Below are 19,965 nucleotides of genomic sequence, written 5' to 3'. Positions count from 1 at the left end.
CTAGCTGTAATCGGCTTAATTACGTAAACAACAGTTTCAACACATACATTGGCAGGCCTGGAATTCATTTCGAGCATTCTGAGAAGTGTGATAAAGCCACTGAAACGTCCTTCCGTAAGTGGTTATGATGTCATACCAGCTAATTAAATTAGACGCCGTGTCCTGACCTCCCTTTTCTATTTGCCGGAACGTATAATATCCTGACAACGGTAAACTAAATTTGTCATCTCGTACTTTAAAAGAAGCTCTAGACTGGGTGTAAATAACCATATTCCAGAATTCTTTCACTCACCGAACAAGCAACATCTGAAGCCTCTAAAGCCTTGGAGTAAATGGGTTTATCAATCTAACTTCCATCAAAAAGAATTTGAAATTATTCCTTATAAGGTAGGTGTTCGACTCCCACTAGATTATTGCTTGATCGTATCCGATTGCATGAGATTACTAGACCGAAAAAGATCGAAGAAAAACAGTTCTACTTTACAAAACTGTGATATTCGGAAGTATTTGAATTGTAGTATGAACTAGTAATCCCAGGAATGACGCAATTTATTCAAGAAGTATTAGATGAGCACGAACGAATGTACTGTGTTTGGAATTCAAAATCAAAACAGTCATCAATACAAAGAAATCATTGGTTCATTCAAACATCACAAAAACCAACCTTTTTTACACACATTTGAAGCATGGAAACTTGATCCCTTATGGATTAGACTAATCAACTTTAGCCTTGGCTTACTTTTCGAAATTCGACGTAATAAGACTATGGTTCATTGTGTTAGATTAAAAATTGTCAAAGTAGTAGTTATAACCTTTGAAATCAGGAATTTTGGTTGAGGTTATTGAAAAATTAGGTAAATGAAAGTCAACTTTCTTTTTCACGCCATAGACGAGTCCCTGGAATAGGTTCTTGATAAATATGCCGTCAAATTAAACTTTTACTCAGTTCAGATCTTCCCCGAAATACTTTATGAATCAACTCAGGGTTTCCTACTTGCTCAGTGAAGCTTACCTAAGTCAGGCTATACTTAACGATGAACCGCGGAACATCTAATCGTGTGAATAAATAACCAATTGGCACCTAGTGGCCATTTCACTAACCACAAATATTTAACCTATTAGCCTATGTAATTCGCATTCTATATTTTGCTGCCCAAGAAAGTGTCTACTGAGTCTTCTGATCTCCTCAACACGATGCTCAACTCTTGATGTTGCTACACATAGTGAGCTTCGGGAATACCCTGCACCACAACTCAATAACCGTTTATGCAACTATAGACTACTGGGGTTGAAAATCAGTAGCATTCGGAAACTGTCCATAAGAACCAGTATCGGTCAAAGCATTGTGGGCCTCTTCACTTTTACTCGCCATCGCCCTTCAATTCTTATCATATGTGTAACTATCCGACCATTTGTTTTCAAATTCCTAGTCATTGCCTTAAAAGTATTGGATTCCATAATTCTTATGCCTACTGGTTTGTTTCTGCTTACTTATTTTGTTTGAAAACCCATACTCTATCCTATGCTACTATACAATGCCGTCTCAATATTCCACCAACTCTCTGCAAGCTTTGATTGTCCGATATTCTTGTTCCGGATACTTGTAAATTTGTGCGTTTTAGCAAGGTATGGAACATAGGACATGTAGGAAAGATATAAATGCAAGTTAACCGACACCTTAATACAGCCTGATGTCAAAAAAGAAGAAAAAGTGGAGTAAATGACCAGCAAGCGTTTATGGTGAGGGCTATGACTTCAATAGACCCATGTTTGGGGTAGGCAAGACACTTTGACTGTCTCCTGCTCTTCGTGATTAGTAATGAAACAACCAATCAATTATACTGAGGTTATCTTGTCATGTTCGCTGATCCTTCGACTCATGCTTTCTACTTTGTGTTTGTTCCATCATTCTAAGAAATTGTCCCATTATATGCATTTTGAACGCTTAAGCGCACACCTAACGGTCGGGATTCACTCACAACAATGAAAAGAGAGATGGACAAGCCCACTTATAAACATGTTCGTATATCTGTTTGAGTATTCTATCATATATCTTTTCTGCTTTTATCTGTTGGACAAATCTACCTGGTTGGTATATTTTTGCTAAGTTCACTTTGTAAATTATCGATCGTGGCTGTAGAACCGGCATTTAACTGCTTTTCAAGAAATATATTGTTGTCGTTGCATGATCGAATTCGGCTTCAGTGATATTGTATTTATCAGTGGGTGATCCACTGAGCTTTTAGATTTTGGTTGTATGAGTTGGCTTTGGCCTATTTGTCAAAGGTGAGGATTTCGCTTTAGATGAGTTTGTAAACCCTGCTACAATTTTCCGGAAATTCGCGGCTTTTAATGACGTAGTGTGTACCAAACCTCGTTTCTATGCAAATTTATATTTTTCAAGGACGTGTGTTTCAAGTATCATCAGGTCTAAGACTGTCGCAGGGAACGTCTATGGGAACTGTCTGTTGAGTAGTGAATCTAGCGTCAAAGTATTCCACTCGAATGTTACTATTTTCGTTTTAATTGCAAAATAAACATTGAGCTGTTCTCTGTCGTTGTGGGAAACAGCTTTCGCTTTCATTTTAACTATCATCACTGCATTCCGAACGCTGCTACTCTGGGTGACCGTATTCTCCATTGCTCCTATTTTAATTGACTGATATGACCTGCCCTTGGGGAATGGAAACTTGATTCCTTACTTGTTAAGAAAATCTATGGTCGTGAATAGGTGGTTCATAGAAAAAACAATACTCTTAACCCCACAGAAAGTTTTATTTGACAATACTGTTATTCTTATTTTCTTTCGCACTGTATAGTACTTGTAGGTTTACCCGCAATTTCTGCTTCCGTCTTTAGTATTTTGGCAGTCTTCTTCGTCTAGGCACTCGTTATTCGATTTTACTTAAGGATTCGCCCTGTAGATGACAGTTTATTTTTGTATGATGTCAGATCATTAACACCAATATCACATTTAACTGGATTCAAGTTTGCGGCGTTGGACGGTTGATGAATGTTGTCATGAGACTGAATGCTGGGAACAGCCGCCCGAATCTTTGAAGATGGATTCTGACCCCGTTTTTCTGTTAGCACTCTTATTGATGCTCAGACATATACATTTTTTTCGGTGGCGATTTCTACTGCTCGGTACACTGTTCTATTCTAGAAGAAAGTTTGACTGTATAGCTGAAGCTGTAATGCCTGAGGTATTTTATGCTTTTGATGTAATTTGTTTTCCATGTGAAATCAGAACCGATCGAATCAAGTACAGAGTTTGTGCTTTGTGATGATTTGATGTAAATGGTTTTAAAAGGCTTTGCGCGTTGTACAGAAGAACGTAGTTCGGTCTAATAGAACAAACACTGATTAATTAGTCTTCTGTGTGCAGATCAAATACAGGAGATTCGGTCATCAAAATAGTCGTTTTACATAATTGTGGTCTAGTACGGTGTTATTACACTTATCTTTGTTAAAATTATATTACACTAAGTCTCAAAATTGCAGATTTGTCGTGACGAGACTACCCAATCCATAAAGTCGCACGTGGGAGTCACATCATTGTTTTTTTTTTGACTCGCCATACGTGACAATCAGCGATGTGACGTTAAGCACTTTTGAAGAGCACATTTGAACTGGGGATAGAATAATATGCCTTAATATGAATAGGGATTTGTCACAAGGATGACCACACACATACCATACCGATCAATCCTTCCTGCGTTCACCATTCTTGACCTTCTCTCACTGTTACATGTTAAAAGTAAATCTTTTCAGCAATTATATGTTCAGCTTCAAAGATTTTGTGTTTAGGGATCAATATCACTACAGTTGCATTTCTTAAACGGTGATTATCAAGAAGTTGGGACGCTCACACGTACGAACATATCCCTTGTAAACAACACATCTGAACTGCGATTGTACTTTTGCTTTGAAGAGCGTAGTTTTTAATATCAATGATCCTTTCAGGCATCTGATCATAACCGAACCTGAAGGTTAATTTGTCGTTTGTCTATACTGATCAGCCACTGATCTCTACCATCTAACGTTTAACTAAATGGTGTATTTGCGTATCTTAGGTGGAACTACATTGAATGTCTACAACCAAATAGTTCCTCATTTAGTTGACAAGTTCTCATGCTCGGGGAGATATCAAGGAAACAAGGGTTTATAACGCTACCGTCCAAATCCTCTTCCCATACAAGGACACCAAAGCCAATCGAAGTCGAGAATGCAGGGCTACCAGGGTATGTTTGAATGGCGATCGATGGGTTGAAGTGCACGAAATCCATGTTGGATAGTCGTCGTAAGATGAATGACCGAGTGCCCTCAGCTAGAGGTGTGTCTAGTAAAAATAATGAGGCGAAAGTCAATATCGAAGACTGATAAAGCCATTTATTTAAGGGATTCATCCATCTTTAGACACCTTCAGTACAATTTACTGGTTACCGTTGCATGTCGAAAAATTTAATTATTGTTCAATGCCCTGTCAATAAACTAACAGATTCACAGGATGATGTGGTCCCGCTTTATGTCCAAGTTACTCACGGTTCTGTTGCTTGAAATTGATTGTTCCAAGATGACTATTTTCAAATGCCTAGGAAGTCACATAGACGTTTCAATACCTCTTTCTATGTAGATTCACTGGACGGAAGTTCAGTTTATTTTGTGTGTTACTCATATTCTAGTTATCAAACGACGTCACAAGTCAATTTTCCGCAGAATGCAGAAAACACTTTGAAGATAAATGCAGTGTTATTTCTTCTATGGCAGTATCCATTAAAATATGTACTCGGAGGGAACAGAATATACGTCCATGAATTTATAGCCCATCTGATTTTCATTGGGCAATAGTGTGCAACACCTATGGTTTTTCCTCTCATTTGGTATGCGAGTTTTGATTGTAAAAACATACTTCTCAAAGTGGATTTCATTTCAACATATAAATCTAGCTTTATTTGCTTATTTAATCTGCAAACTTGGGATGAGCTGCAGTTCCTATTCGTAGAGAATTTATATGCAGATAACTTTAGAAGATTGCAAGAGTCTCCAATGTAAATCAAATTTTTACATTCAGTGTTGGCTCACTGAACGAATAGAAGAGTACTCGAAAATGTTTGATATTTCACTTTTGTTGACTATTGAAAATTGTTGCTTTAACTGCCAGAGTATGGTCGCTTGTTTATTTGTTTTATTAGACAGAAATCAGACGTTCCATATATTGACTTACAAATTGTATTCGGTTCTAAGTCATATTCAGGTTTCATCTGTTTGACTGTTTTGCTTTCACGCTTGTGTTGTCGATAATTGCTATCGATTGCTCTTCTTAATAAAAGTAAGTACACTATGTGCTCTTGCTGAGTTATCGCCTGATCTTTGCCCTAGTTTTTTTTCCCAGCTTCCCTCACGTTGCTCAACTAGGCCTGGTACTCCAAGTACCCTCAGACTAGACATCAACTGCTACACCGGTTTTTGTTTTTTCCGAGCAATTCATATTGTCAGTAGTGCAAGGAAAATAAAGTCACGAAATGCTGCGTAAGACATTACAAGTGTTTTTTTCTTGTAGTACTCGGTGACTTGCTGTATCAAGCACTTTATTTCATACATTTATCGATTTTTGGATAGCGATAGTACAGTCTATGGACAGGCTTAGATAAACACTTTCCGTTTCAGTCAAATGCAACTCACTGCTGACTAGCACTAGGAGCATACATGTTGGTTCTCAGCCATCCGAATAAGTCTCGAAAGTAAAATCGAAATAACAGTTAACTTTGCCAGGTGCGGGTAGTTCTTAAAAAAATCCTAACAATAGTCTTACTTCAACGTCTACTACACTTAGATAAATGTTGTGATTCGTAAGGTCAAATCATAACAATTTATAATTAGTTGAAACCTACCTTGTGTGTTCACTTATGGGAATGACACGACGACTTTTTGCATAGCCAACATAGAGTGTTTGGGAAGCTATCCCAAAGACTCGATATGAACAATTCCTGGATACCTTTACCTCAATAGTTACCAAGATGCCTCATTATTTTTAGAGACAAATTTTATTAACCCATAATTGTGAAGCTTCAGACAAGCATTTTTGAAATCACATCTGGTTAACTCGGGTCTAAGAATCAGTTTGTCCCCAACCTTTGCCTCATTCAGGACCTGAGATCCTGATATACGTACGTGATCATGGCATCACTGCATGAGTGTGTGTACCAACTCAATCGTACGTAGTTCTTTTAGAGTCGGGAATTACATGGTATTCTTATTAGGCAATTATAGTTCAAAGGATTCGTTAAGGACAAACCTACTTTAGAATTGTTCGTAGTATGCCACTGAAGTGTCGAGTTCTTGTGTTTGTGGTGAGTTACCGGTATAATTAGTCATGGTTATTAGTACAACAATGCGGTGCAACTATTGCTGTACAGTTTGAAAATCTAGCCACTCCTAGTTGGTGTAGAGCCACGTAACACATTGTCCATTTTTTCAAACTGCTCTAAGGACGTGACGGATAAGAGATCTACCTTTTCTTACATTCGACTTTGAGCAGACTAAACATCTCTTATCACACCATTTTTTTTCACTTACGTCATGGCCAGGGCTCCTCTGCATCGGTCAGTTCAGTCAGGCTTATATAACTATCCTGTTTAGATGGGAGTAGTTTAAGTTTAGCCATTTCGGGCTTTTGTGTCATTTTAGTAACAAAACACCAACTTTGACCCTTGAAGTTACTGTTTTAAAGGATATGATCTGGTGTGTGCGATTGCATTTTTTTCGATTTTGATAATCTATTCACTACCATTTTCGTAAGCCCGACAATGATAGTTTTTCTTGACTTAAAAGCAGCATTCGACTCTGTAGACCGAGAGGTTCTGTGGCAGTGTCTGTCATTAAAAGGTGTACCTCAGAAGTACATAAACCTTGTGAAGGCTCTTTACTCGAACACTACCAGTCGAGTGAGAGCTTATGGCGAACTGTTATCAGATTTTACAACATCAAGTGGTGTCTGACAAGGCTGTCCACTATCCTCATTTTTGTTTAACTTCATTATAGACCTATTGCTAGAAATAACACTCTCGTCGACTGAATTTTCAGGAATTGATCTCCTACCAGGAGGTTCACTTATCGACTCAGAATACGCAGATGATATAGTCCTGTTTAGTGAAGACGCTGACAAAATGCAGTCTTATTAGAACTGAGTAATAATGCCAGGATGTTTGGGATGCGTTTCTCCCCCTCTGACTGTAAATTGTTACTCCAGGACTGGCCTGCGTCAACACCTGAACTAAGGATAGGGAGTGAAGTAGTCGAACGCGTCGACAACTTCACTTATCTTGGAAGTGTGATCAGCCCTAACGGGTTGGTGTCTGGCGAAATCTGTTCACGGATTCAAAAAGCTCGTTTAGCTTTTGCCAAATTGCGTCACCTATGGCGAAGGCGAGATATCCGTCTATCAATTAAGGGACGGGTATACGGCGCAGCAGTTCGCTCTGTTCTACTTTACGGCTGTGAAACATGGCCATTAAGAGTAGAAGATACTCGTAGGTTACTAGTATTTGACCACAGATGCCTTAGAAATATTGCTTGCATCTGCTGGTATCACCGGGTAAGTAATAGTGAGGTTAGACACGGTATTATGGAATGATAAATCAGTTGATGAAGTCATGAATCTTCATCGACTGAGATGGTTGAGCCACATGTTACGTAAGCCTGAACACCGATTACCATGACGCGCTATGCTGACTAGTATTGGGGATGGAAGTAAGTGTTGGGGGCAGCCAAATCAAAACATGGTATCTGGTACCATATCTGACTGAAGTACCTTAGCTGGTATGCTGTCTAGTCCAACTATTGCTATGGCATCCCTAAATTGTTTGATGGCTCCGCTAATTCCTTTGATAGTTGGTGGGGTACTATCTACAGGGAGGTCTTTGTGTGCTGCCTCGATGTTAGCTGTGCTCAGTAATGTCGATCAGTTTGAAAGATCTTCAAAGTACTCTACCCACCTGTCCCACTGCCGTTAACCCTCATTAATTGGTTTTCCTTCTCTGTTCTTGACCGGTCACTCTGGTCTACTACGTTTTCTTGTAAGCTTCTTGGTTGTAGTATCACATAGTTCCTCCATATTTCCTTCTCTTGTAGCTCTCTCTGCTGTGGTTGTCAGACCTCCTACATGGTTCCGCTAATCAGCTCTAATGCACTTTGACTTGTGTGTTTGCTTCTGTGTACTCGGCCTGTGCCGAGTACATTATTTATACCGATGCTTCTTGTGGGTCAACATCTTCTGAGATGTTGAAGTTATTGCTTCTCGAATCACTTTCCAGTTGTTGCTTATGGCGGTTCCCGACGTATCTTCTGGTAGGTCTTGAAAGGCTTAAAGCTTGTCGATGATAGCTACTATGCTGATATCCCGCTGAACTTGTTTACGTCTCAAAGGAAGGCTATACTAGACATTTGTAGTATTCCTTATGTAACTGCACGATGCCTCTTTCGATTTGGTACAACCAGGTGGTGATCTGAAACTACATCAATTCCTCTCTTTGTTCTTACTTCTTCCATGGATCTCGTGGATTTTTTATTGAGGAAAGTGCGGTCGATCTGGTTTTTCGTGGTGTGGTTCGGTGAGACCGAGTTAGCTTTAGGTATGCATCTGTAGGGGAAAATGTCGCCTCCTAGAGTTTAGATGAGTTCTTCTAGTGTTTTTATAGTAGTTTTGTTTCTCAGGAGCTGGGGTTGGTAATCCCACTCTCAGCCGTTTTTATCATTGGGGCCTGGGAAGTGCAGCAACCCGATTGTTTTGTGGACGTTATTTTGTTGGATCAATGGTTTCGATAAACTGGTGGAACAAAGTACGTAGGCTTTATTTCTTTTCGCATGTCATAAATTGAAAACGTGTTAAGTAGTTGTACTCAATTGCTTTGCATATAATTTACTAATATAATATGCTACAGAAGAATAGCTGTTATTTTCTTGTTTATTTAGACAATGTACCCCACTAAATAGTTCGCAATTAGTGGATCCAAATCGTAAGATATTATCAACTAAACAACACATTTCGTCAGTGGTATACTTCATGCATGCATGATTACGTTTACATTGTTAAAAAATCAGTATCAAGAACATCTACCTTCAAAATTAAAGCCAGATGTATTAAAGTACTGGGATACACGAAATGAAATATTATAAATACGCAAAACAAAATGTCTAAAGGATATTTATAAGAAACTATCGAAGCATTACACAATCCATTGAATAACAACCACCAGAAACAGTTCTACTTATTATGGCAACGATTATCTTCGTATTCACAGTAGTCAGTAAATAGATGCACAGGTATATCGCAACGTAAAACAAGTTAACGATATAGGATCAATATATACCTTACAGGAACGATTCAACTAATGGGAAAAATTGAAGGTTATGAATTGTCCATGATTAAATGGAGATAAGACCATATAGCTATAGTCTATATTTAATTCGAAAAAAGCTGTAAAAACCACTTGAGCAATATCTAGGTTAGGAACTGAGTGGGGGAAATATTATTCAGAGGCGAACAGATTATCATTACGGACCATAAACCTTGCTTAAAAGTGGTAAAATTCTGAAGAGTGAATGTTAACAAGATTTTTAGGGATTAGTGACACCCATACTTTTATGCGTTGAAAAGCATTAAAGCAAATGCTTTAGTTAAACGAGGGTATTTTGTTCACATCGGTCGCAATCACCGGAGCATAAAAAATAAATGGAAATAGTTGTTCAATAAAGAGACAAAGAACAGCAGAAAGGAAAACTACTAATTAAAAGGGAAATAATAATAACCAGACACATAAAAATGAACTTGATTTTCGTCTCAAAATGGTTAGGAAATTAATACAATGAAGTCAGCCCTGAAACTGTATATATAATAAAACAATCAATATGCCATTGGACACAAATTATTAATAAGTATTGTTAAATCAATAATGACTTTCAGTTACGTATAAGATCATAACTAATCTGTTTTTTAATGAGATTCGAGCAATCATAGTAACACTTCTAGAACAGAAGAAAAGGATTTTCACATATCATACCGTCTGTAATCGTTAACAAAACAAAATCTCAGGAGTTTTACAATTTGCGAAATCAATGCGTAACAATCTGTTGAGGTGGACTTCATAATAGAACTTCGAGATTATCAGAAAAACACAAAAATTTAATTATGGTCTGTCAAAATTTAACTTACCTCAAATTATTGAAGCAAAGAAATTAGAGAAAAAATCACAAGGTAATGAAGACATAAGTATATACCTATGTGAACGGGATCGTACATTTATGTACAGCTAATAAATAATAATAGAAGAAAAGGATGAGAACATGAACAAAGCAAAACCAGAAGTTATAGAAAGACATAAGTAGAGATGGTAAATATACAAAGATGGGCATTGTGTTGAAAAAAACGTGTTACTGGAAAAAGATGAAAATGAGACTGATACATGGCCTAATACATATTTCGGCACGCTGGATAAGAGCTAGTCCTCCCAACCGGAGGAATTACTATCTGCATCTTTGTCGTCATCGTCATCTTCCGAGGAATTATTTTCCATACATTCCCGACGACGCCTAACGGCTTCATAAATCGCCTGGAGATGAAAACATGCAAAATAAGGAAATACTTAAAGTAGTTAAACAGAATAAATACAAGCTAACATCACGTGGCATAACAGCTATGTACTAATTAGTTCCGGAAGGGGCTACCACAAGAAAATACTATAGCGACTTGACCAAAAATTGTAACTACTTACAGAGAGAAAAAGCAATGGAACTCTTGGGTGTGTGCAGCGGGGGTGCTATTTACGAAACTGAGAGGACGGAAATCAAATGGTCCGGTGCTTTAAACGGGTTGATGGACGCGGAGGGTCCACCTAGGGGAGTTGAAAAACCCTGATTTCAAACCAATGGTACACATGGGCTCCAGGATCCTGAGAGAGTAAATGGTGTATGAACCTATTGTTAGTCACCGGCTACCATGGGACTGCATCTTCTAAAATTCCTCCACTGCTTTGTGGATTAGACCTTTAGGTCCACGGCTTGGGAAGTGGCCCACTAAGAAAACCATCTGCTTCGGTTTGGACACCTGGGCAGCATCACAGACCCTCAGACAAATCAATGGTGACTGCTACTGACCTCATTGTTATTGTGTGGCGCATATGTATTTGGTGCCCCCTTGTACCAATGTTTATGTGTTCAAACAAATAAATGTTTGAAGAGATTACAAGATCACCTAAGATCGGCGAACGGAACGAAAGATCAGTGACACAACGACAAGATAAGCTAACTATTCCGATGCATCCTAACCCCCCTAAATAAAGAAGGAAGTTTAGGTTCTGATGAGGGAAAGTGTATATTTCACAGATGGTCACAAGCACGAACAAAAAGCACACAACTCAAGTGTATATATACAACATTAAAATTTCTTTGGGAAACATCACATAATAGCATATTAGAAGGGACAACGAACCAATGACATTTAGGGTCCTTTCAAGTGGGAAATACAATCTGAAGGTAAAAATGGACGCTTTCGGCACGAAAACAAGAAATCCTATTTTCCATAATAAAATTACGAAAGTAGGACGTTTACTAAGTGAGTTCTGGGGACCTAGCATTTCCAACAGGAAGCTAGATCACCAGAAACCACTTGGCGAACTTATTTTCGCAATTCAACCGTAAAAATTTGAATTTCTCATTTCCGCGCCAAAAGTGGACATCGTTACTTTCAGTTTGTGCTTCCATCTGGAAGGATCATTGATTCGTTTTCTCTTTTAGTACGTTATTTCATGACACTCTACAAGTACATTTTTGTAGTAACAGGGTTGAGGAGACTACATAACTACATAATCGAGATTATTACGATGAAGAACTATTTATCTGTGATTCTATACAAAGCTGATCAATACAACCACTGTGTTTACAAAGCAATTAGGTTTTAAAAGAAAACCTTTGCAATTTGAATGAGCAAGAGGCAATAGTCACCTTGACTATTGAAATGTAACACTTCCCTTAGGGATGAGATGTAGTACATTTAAAAGTAGATACACACAAGCGAAGTTTAAGAAAATTAAAATCCGTAAGACTTACTTGAACATCCTTAGGTTTGTTTACCAGAGTCGATAAACTATTTGCACGGCTAAATTTCGACTGGTCGGGAAGATTTCGTTCACCTACTTTGCGTAACTGACAGCCAGCGCGTATAGCAGAAAGCAAATCTGCAGGAGGACACTGAGGTACATTGCATCGTGGGATATTGTTCTTAGTTGGTAAGGTTGCTTGATTGTTTGGACTTTCAGACCCAACTTTCTGGGTTGGTATAAAGGGAGGTGGAGGTGGGGGTGGTGGAGGTTGTGTAGATGAACATAGAATAGATGTTGGTGACGAAGCCACAAAAGGTGTAACTGGGGGAGGCAGGGTCGAAGAAGTGGACTTATGATTACAAGTATCCGACTCACTATGCTGTCTGTTGGGTTTACAAGGCTCATTGAAGTTTTTCGCCTCAAAAATCGGCGCGGGAGGAGGCGGAGGAAGATTATGTAAAGCCGACGATGACTGAAACGTGGATGCAAAAAGTGGGAGAATTATTCGGAGTATAAACAATGCCAAGTTAGCAACAGACTGGGAAAATTTATAGAGCTAAAAAAGGTCTAGCTTTTAATATATATATATATAAACTTAAAAATTCAAATCAATTGATTACAGGTTTAATCTATTTAATAAGTACTTTACGATTATATTAGTCCATAAACACTTGCAATATAGTAAAAGCAAAGTCAGTATTACAGTCATCATACACGAAAACAAAACAGGAATTTAATGATGGATTCATCGTCCATTCACGTTAAATAGCTATTAATATATGTGGGGGCCTAATTAAACTAACTAGTGCAAGTAAAACATGTATTATCTCTAATCGTAGTAAAAAATGACTGCAGCATTTTAATTAGCTTTAAGCTAATAGAAGAAACAGCTACAAGGAAGTCAAGTAACTTACCGATTCCATACCTACAGAATTAATATACTGGAACTGTTTTTCTTTGCCATCATGCATTTGTGTGGGTGGTGATATCCTACCATTTCCATCTTGTCCAGAGGGGTCTCTGCTAGCAGCTTCATCATTCGGATGTGAATTTTTGTTAATATCTACAAAGTTAAATAAAAACTACAAATATCCAAATTAACAAAAAAAGCGCAACACAAACGTAAATACAATATCTAGAAAGATGAACAAATCAGGCATACGCAAACAAATAAAAACAGAATCCACGAAGACGTATCAACATGACGCGCTGCATAAAATCACATAAAAATTCAAGCCACAAACCAACCGCACATCAAAGATGAGATCGTTCAAATGAGTGGTCAAATTAATGAAGTTTTGTATATAGATATATTTAAGAGTAATTAAGAATCCGGGATAATTGTGTACTAGTCCATGCCACAAAACATCAGCACTATGATAGGAAATAAGCAAACGGAAAGCGTACCAAATGGAAATCTCGGTGTCATTAATCAATGACCATGAAGATACATTCTCGAAGCTTGTCAAAAAACTTTAACAGCTCCTCTTGAAAACCATGCCAACAAATTCAAAAATCTGTGGAGTAAGGTTAGAAGTCCAGTAGTGCTAACGTTTGCGAATCTTTTCTCTTCAGAACGAATGCCAGAGCAGACATAAACCCTGTGAACATAGAATACCCACCACACTAGTGCATCTTCCAATGTGATTTGACTTATTACTACACTGGTTTTTAGGGGTCATGAAATAAAGAAATAAGCACAATTAAAAGCTAAGGGAAGGAATAATAATACCTACTGTAGAAAAGTAGTTTGAAAAACGCAACTGAGGTGAAAATTATGGAATGGTACTAGGCTAAAGATATAGAGGATGAACGAACTCAATTGTATACGTAATAGACGGATACTAAATACACCAAATTGAAACTTTATTACGCGAAATCCAAACGATGCATCAGATTGAGGTTTAAACCAACCTGGAACTTTTGACTCTCTGTCGCTCAAGAAAGCTGGAGGAAGTGGTGGTGGTAAAATAAGAGATGCCATTTGTGTATGGAGTGCGGGAGGATCAGGAAGAGTCATCTGATGGGCTGGTGAAGGGTCATGGTTGATACAAATGTTGTTGGTAACTGAAGGAAACGGATTGACACCATCAAGGTCAGGTTTAATTGGGCAATAATCACTTTTTTGGTTAGATGCATGTCGAAAATCCTTTGCATTATCAACTTGTGTTGACGGATGAAGAGCATTCGGTGGAGGTGGCGGGGGTGGTAATGAAGGATTCCCAAAATCCCCATTATTCACAAACTGATGTTGGGTGGGTTTACCGTTGACAATACTGGCATTTCTATCCATATGAGAACTGGCATTAACAGAACCGTTTTGCTCGGATAACGGTGCGGGAAGTTTATGGCCACCAACTCCTGGTTGCTGAATGATAAGTTGAGGTTTCTGAACTCCCTGATTAGATCCACTTTTAACGGGAGCAGCTTTTCCCTTTATTTTCGGTCTCTAAAATAAATATTTTACCCAAAACAGGTCACATGCTTCAAAGATTAGGATATTTGATGTATAAAATACTATTAAAACTGGAATAAAAGGATTATAGTCATGAATATATTTACTTTCTTACAGTTTCCCATTTTTACCTAATCGCAGACACACAGAAAAAAATATGATCGTAAATGAATGCAACACAAATGCAGGCTTGTGAATTAGAATGAATCATATTGCTGTAAATTGATTGTGATAAATGGTTTCCTGACTATGCAAACATACATTTTTAAGTGACTGCAAGAAAGAGTGAGTCGAGGAATTTAGTATGATCACTTTTAAAACTGCTTCGAGAATCCTAACAAAACACCATTACTTCTTTATGAATACAAACGGTTGTGTATTAATCAGTAAGGAAGAATATGCTATGGATCAATCTCAGTGCTACTTGTAAAATTTGTTTGTAGAAAACTTTTGGTGACATTAAAGATCGAGAGAACTGGGGCAAGACAAAGGTTGGAGGGGAACGCAACCTTATAACAAGGATATGGGTTTAAAAGAAATGTGAGACAGAAGAGTGGGGCGATCGATTTTTACTTACTGAAAGAAAAGCAAAAAAAGGAGAATACAACTAAATAAGAATCCTACAATTCAAGAAACGAATATGTAGTTGGATATAAAGACAAAACTTGATCAAAAAGTTTAGTTGTAGCGACGTGATTAAAGGCATCAAACGAAACTGTAGAATTCACTAACACCATAACATGGAAGAATTTAGGAACAAAACATATGATTCTAATTGTATCACTCCAAAACTTGATTTTCCGGTTTAGTACTAATTTTCAAAAAAGTCACCAGACGATTTAAGAACTGACACGGATATATACTTCAACTACAAAATCCACGTAATCACAAAACAAGAGCACATTTATTATCGAAACCATGAAAAGAACATCAGGTAAGCACTAATAACTTTGTAATTTAAAGGAAATAATTTATAAATGCTTAGATGACCTAGATAAAACAACAATGAATGCAGCTACAAATATGTGTTGCAAATAGAAGATATGAGAAATTACTTTTTTCTTGGCGGCTCTTTTGTGCTTGCGGTCTTGTAACATTTCCTGACTCCATAAATCAAAGAAAAAGCTGGGATCTGAATACAATCTCATGCTAGTTTTCTTATCATCTCTGAGTTCATCCATTTGTTGAAGTGCTGGAGCTGCTTCTGCTTGATCATATTGTGACCGCATAGAAGGAGGTATGGTATTTTGATTTAATACCTAACTAAAATGAAAACGTAGAACGACTTACCTGGCTATCGGTTGGCTTTTTGCTAGAGAACACCGGAATCTCAACTTCTTGTACCCCAGCAGTAAGGTCTTCGTCTCCGCTGCGTGCCATTTGCATATCTTCATGAAGTTTACCCAGACGATTTTGCAGACGAATAGTCCGCTCAACTAGTCGAGAAAAATCGGTAGTGAGTTCTTCGAACATGGTATTGGCCAATCGGCTAACTGACGCTATCTGTCTCATGACATTGCAGACCGTGGAATTAACCACAAATTCTAACTCATTGTCGATGCCATTCGGAACAACTACCTGACTGAGTTTGACTGGTTGAACTGTATGTTTAGGAAGTGGCATATCTTAAAGCTGAAACCGAAAAACGATAGCAAGTTACTCTATATAATAGATAGAGCTCTAGTTTGATGGGAAATAATATCAAATTACACAACAATAGGGAACTTTGGAAGGAAACTGAATGTAACTTACCATCTAAATACAAACAAAAGTTCTGTGTGGATTTTGATCAAATCGAAGTTTTTTATTTTATTTTATTTAAACATAAATATTGGTACAAGGAAGCGCCAGATACATATGCTGCACACAAATCATATTTGATTTGTGTGAGGGGTGTGATACTGCTGAGGTGCCCAAACCGAAACAGGTGGTTTTTTTAGGGGGCCACACCCGGAGCCTTCGACCTAAAGATCTGACCCACAAGGCGGTGAAGCATCGTAAGGAGATGCAGTCCCATGGTAGCCGGTGATCAAGGATTGATTCATACGCCATTTGTTCCCTCAGGATACTGGAGCCCATGTGCACCATTGGTTTGCAATCAGGGTTTGCCAACTCTCCTAGGTAGACACTCCGTGTCCACCAACCCGGTTACAGAGCCGGACATTTGCTTTTCGTCCTCTCGGTTTCGTACACAACACCCCCGCCACGAGAAGGCAGTGAGTAGGACTTCCTTGGCAGAGGCTATATACGCGTGGTCATGTGAGAGCATTTCGAGAGGGAGAGCAGACTCTCCCACTCTCGGCCGTACCAGGGCATTTGGGGGCATCAAATCGAAGCAACTTGTTCGTTAAGTGTGTGGCTTCAGAGGAGTGTCTAGGTGAGAATTGGCGATACCACCTAAATGCTCAAAGCAAAGTAGATGGAACGGGTTTACAAATTTTTCCCTATTGGTTAGAAATTGTATGCTGTTTAGGCCAAACCGAAGTAGTTGTAACTGTTAAAGCCTACAATTCATTGGATCAAAATAGAGTACTTTAAACACTGGAACGATGTTCCAATTTATAAATTTAGTGCACTCATTATGGTTTATTTCAGACTCAGCTTACAGTTAGAGTGAAATGATATCAACACTTACGTACAAGTTTCTAACATGAATAATTGTTGCCAAAAGTAAAGAATAAATGGAAACCAAAGCGAATAAACAGATTTGCTTTTTCAACTAAATATTTGGAAACATTCATGACTGTGTGCTGTATATAGTACAAGTGTGGAAGATATTGTACGTAACTTTATGTGCTTGACTTCTATAATAGTGGCAGAAATAGTAACAGAGAAATGATATTGAACATTACGCTAATTATAACATTGGTTTTATGTTAGATGACCACACTTAACTGCTACTTACAGTTCAAGAACGAGTTCACGACTGGTACAATCAGGCACTAGTACCGATTATCACACAATGTACCATGACGTAAACAGAGTTGAAAAGCAAACGCAAACTCAATTATGTAGTAGAAATATGACATGAACTCAGATTAGAAACATTCCTGCGCTACTGTCAGTAGTCACCACCTCCAATTCCTAAGAAACAAAACTACTATAAAAACACTAACTGGAAGAACTCATCTAAACTCCAGCCTCAGAGTTAAAGAGTCTTCATATACATCATTTATGATGCCTCACGGTGAAAGCCGAGATTCTTCAGAAGTCACGAGGCTAATACTCCTTCCGGCAAATAGGATGATGATAAACATGGGTACGCGGAATATCCAAACAATATGAGAGATCAGGAGTACTATTCCAAAAGACATGGAAATGGACAAAAATAACCTGACCGGGATTGGAATAGGAGCAACTCATTGCATTCAATCCGGACAAAAAAACACTAACATGAGGAGAACTGTTACCGAAGTCTAGTCATAAAGAATAAAGTGCCCTCCCACACACACAAACACAAGGAATTCTACCAATCCTGTCAAGATAAGAATAGAAGAGCTTTCGAATCACGTCTTTTCTCTTTCTTCTGGTTGTTCACTGGATTATGAAGACCACATCTCAAGAAAAACACGAGATCCAGCGGACACACTAGACGCAGCTGAGTGACTGGTCTTGTAAATGACTTGATCCTTCAATTGCAAACACAGCAACAAATGCAAAGACAGCCACTGTACCAGCAGCTGAAAGTCATTATTGATTTAACAATACTTCTCATTAATAATTTGTGTCCAATGACATATTGATTGTTTTATTATATATACAGTTTCAGGGCTGACTTCATTGTATTAATTTCCTAACCATTTTGAGACGAAAATCAAGTTCATTTTTATGTGTCTGGTTATTATTATTTCCCTTTTAATTAGTAGTTTTCCTTTCTGCTGTTCTTTGTCTCTTTATTGAACAACTATTTCCATTTATTTTTTATGCTCCGGTGATTGCGACCGATGTGAACAAAATACCCTCGTTTAACTAAAGCATTTGCTTTAATGCTTTTCAACGCATAAAAGTATGGGTGTCACTAATCCCTAAAAATCTTGTTAACATTCACTCTTCAGAATTTTACCACTTTTAAGCAAGGTTTATGGTCCGTAATGATAATCTGTTCGCCTCTGAATAATATTTCCCCCACTCAGTTCCTAACCTAGATATTGCTCAAGTGGTTTTTACAGCTTTTTTCGAATTAAATATAGACTATAGCTATATGGTCTTATCTCCATTTAATCATGGACAATTCATAACCTTCAATTTTTCCCATTAGTTGAATCGTTCCTGTAAGGTATATATTGATCCTATATCGTTAACTTGTTTTACGTTGCGATATACCTGTGCATCTATTTACTGACTACTGTGAATACGAAGATAATCGTTGCCATAATAAGTAGAACTGTTTCTGGTGGTTGTTATTCAATGGATTGTGTAATGCTTCGATAGTTTCTTATAAATATCCTTTAGACATTTTGTTTTGCGTATTTATAATATTTCATTTCGTGTATCCCAGTACTTTAATACATCTGGCTTTAATTTTGAAGGTAGATGTTCTTGATACTGATTTTTTAACAATGTAAACGTAATCATGCATGCATGAAGTATACCACTGACGAAATGTGTTGTTTAGTTGATAATATCTTACGATTTGGATCCACTAATTGCGAACTATTTAGTGGGGTACATTGTCTAAATAAACAAGAAAATAACAGCTATTCTTCTGTAGCATATTATATTAGTAAATTATATGCAAAGCAATTGAGTACAACTACTTAACACGTTTTCAATTTATGACATGCGAAAAGAAATAAAGCCTACGTACTTTGTTCCACCAGTTTATCGAAACCATTGATCCAACAAAATAACGTCCACAAAACAATCGGGTTGCTGCACTTCCCAGGCCCCAATGATAAAAACGGCTGAGAGTGGGATTACCAACCCCAGCTCCTGAGAAACAAAACTACTATAAAAACACTAGAAGAACTCATCTAAACTCTAGGAGGCGACATTTTCCCCTACAGATGCATACCTAAAGCTAACTCGGTCTCACCGAACCACACCACGAAAAACCAGATCGACCGCACTTTCCTCAATAAAAAATCCACGAGATCCATGGAAGAAGTAAGAACAAAGAGAGGAATTGATGTAGTTTCAGATCACCACCTGGTTGTACCAAATCGAAAGAGGCATCGTGCAGTTACATAAGGAATACTACAAATGTCTAGTATAGCCTTCCTTTGAGACGTAAACAAGTTCAGCGGGATATCAGCATAGTAGCTATCATCGACAAGCTTTAAGCCTTTCAAGACCTACCAGAAGATACGTCGGGAACCGCCATAAGCAACAACTGGAAAGTGATTCGAGAAGCAATAACTTCAACATCTCAGAAGATGTTGACCCACAAGAAGCATCGGTATAAATAATGTA

At 37.9% G+C, this 19,965-nt stretch overlaps 1 protein-coding gene across 1 annotated transcript; it reads right to left on the bottom strand.

Moving 5' to 3' along the window:
* Nucleotides 1–10,312: 10,312 nt before the first annotated feature.
* Smp_078050 (hypothetical protein) lies at nucleotides 10,313–16,178 on the bottom strand. The gene is made up of 6 exons (XM_018792792.1): nucleotides 15,844–16,178; nucleotides 15,609–15,812; nucleotides 14,013–14,547; nucleotides 13,013–13,161; nucleotides 12,106–12,570; nucleotides 10,313–10,610 (listed from the first exon to the last, which is right to left on the bottom strand). Exons 1-6 carry the CDS (start codon nucleotides 16,174–16,176, stop codon nucleotides 10,500–10,502), a joined length of 1,797 nt encoding a protein of 598 aa, XP_018643998.1. The 5' UTR covers nucleotides 16,177–16,178; the 3' UTR covers nucleotides 10,313–10,499.
* Between the last annotated feature and the right edge of the window lie 3,787 nt (nucleotides 16,179–19,965).

This window comes from Schistosoma mansoni, assembly GCF_000237925.1.
Source record: "Schistosoma mansoni, WGS project CABG00000000 data, supercontig 0111, strain Puerto Rico, whole genome shotgun sequence".
Taxonomy (NCBI): Eukaryota; Metazoa; Platyhelminthes; class Trematoda; order Strigeidida; family Schistosomatidae; genus Schistosoma; species Schistosoma mansoni.
This window is presented reverse-complemented; position numbering and strand designations above follow the sequence as displayed.

Excerpts from the sequence above, each read along its gene's own strand:
- Smp_078050 (XM_018792792.1), bottom strand. The coding sequence starts at position 16,176 with ATGCCACTTCCTAAACATACAGTTCAACCAGTCAAACTCAGTCAGGTA. Across the intron at positions 14,548-15,608 it reads AAAGAGCCGCCAAGAAAAAA|AGACCGAAAATAAAGGGAAA; the intron begins GTAATTTCTCAT and ends TATTTATTTTAG. Across the intron at positions 10,611-12,105 it reads ACAAACCTAAGGATGTTCAA|GCGATTTATGAAGCCGTTAG; the intron begins GTAAGTCTTACG and ends TTTCATCTCCAG.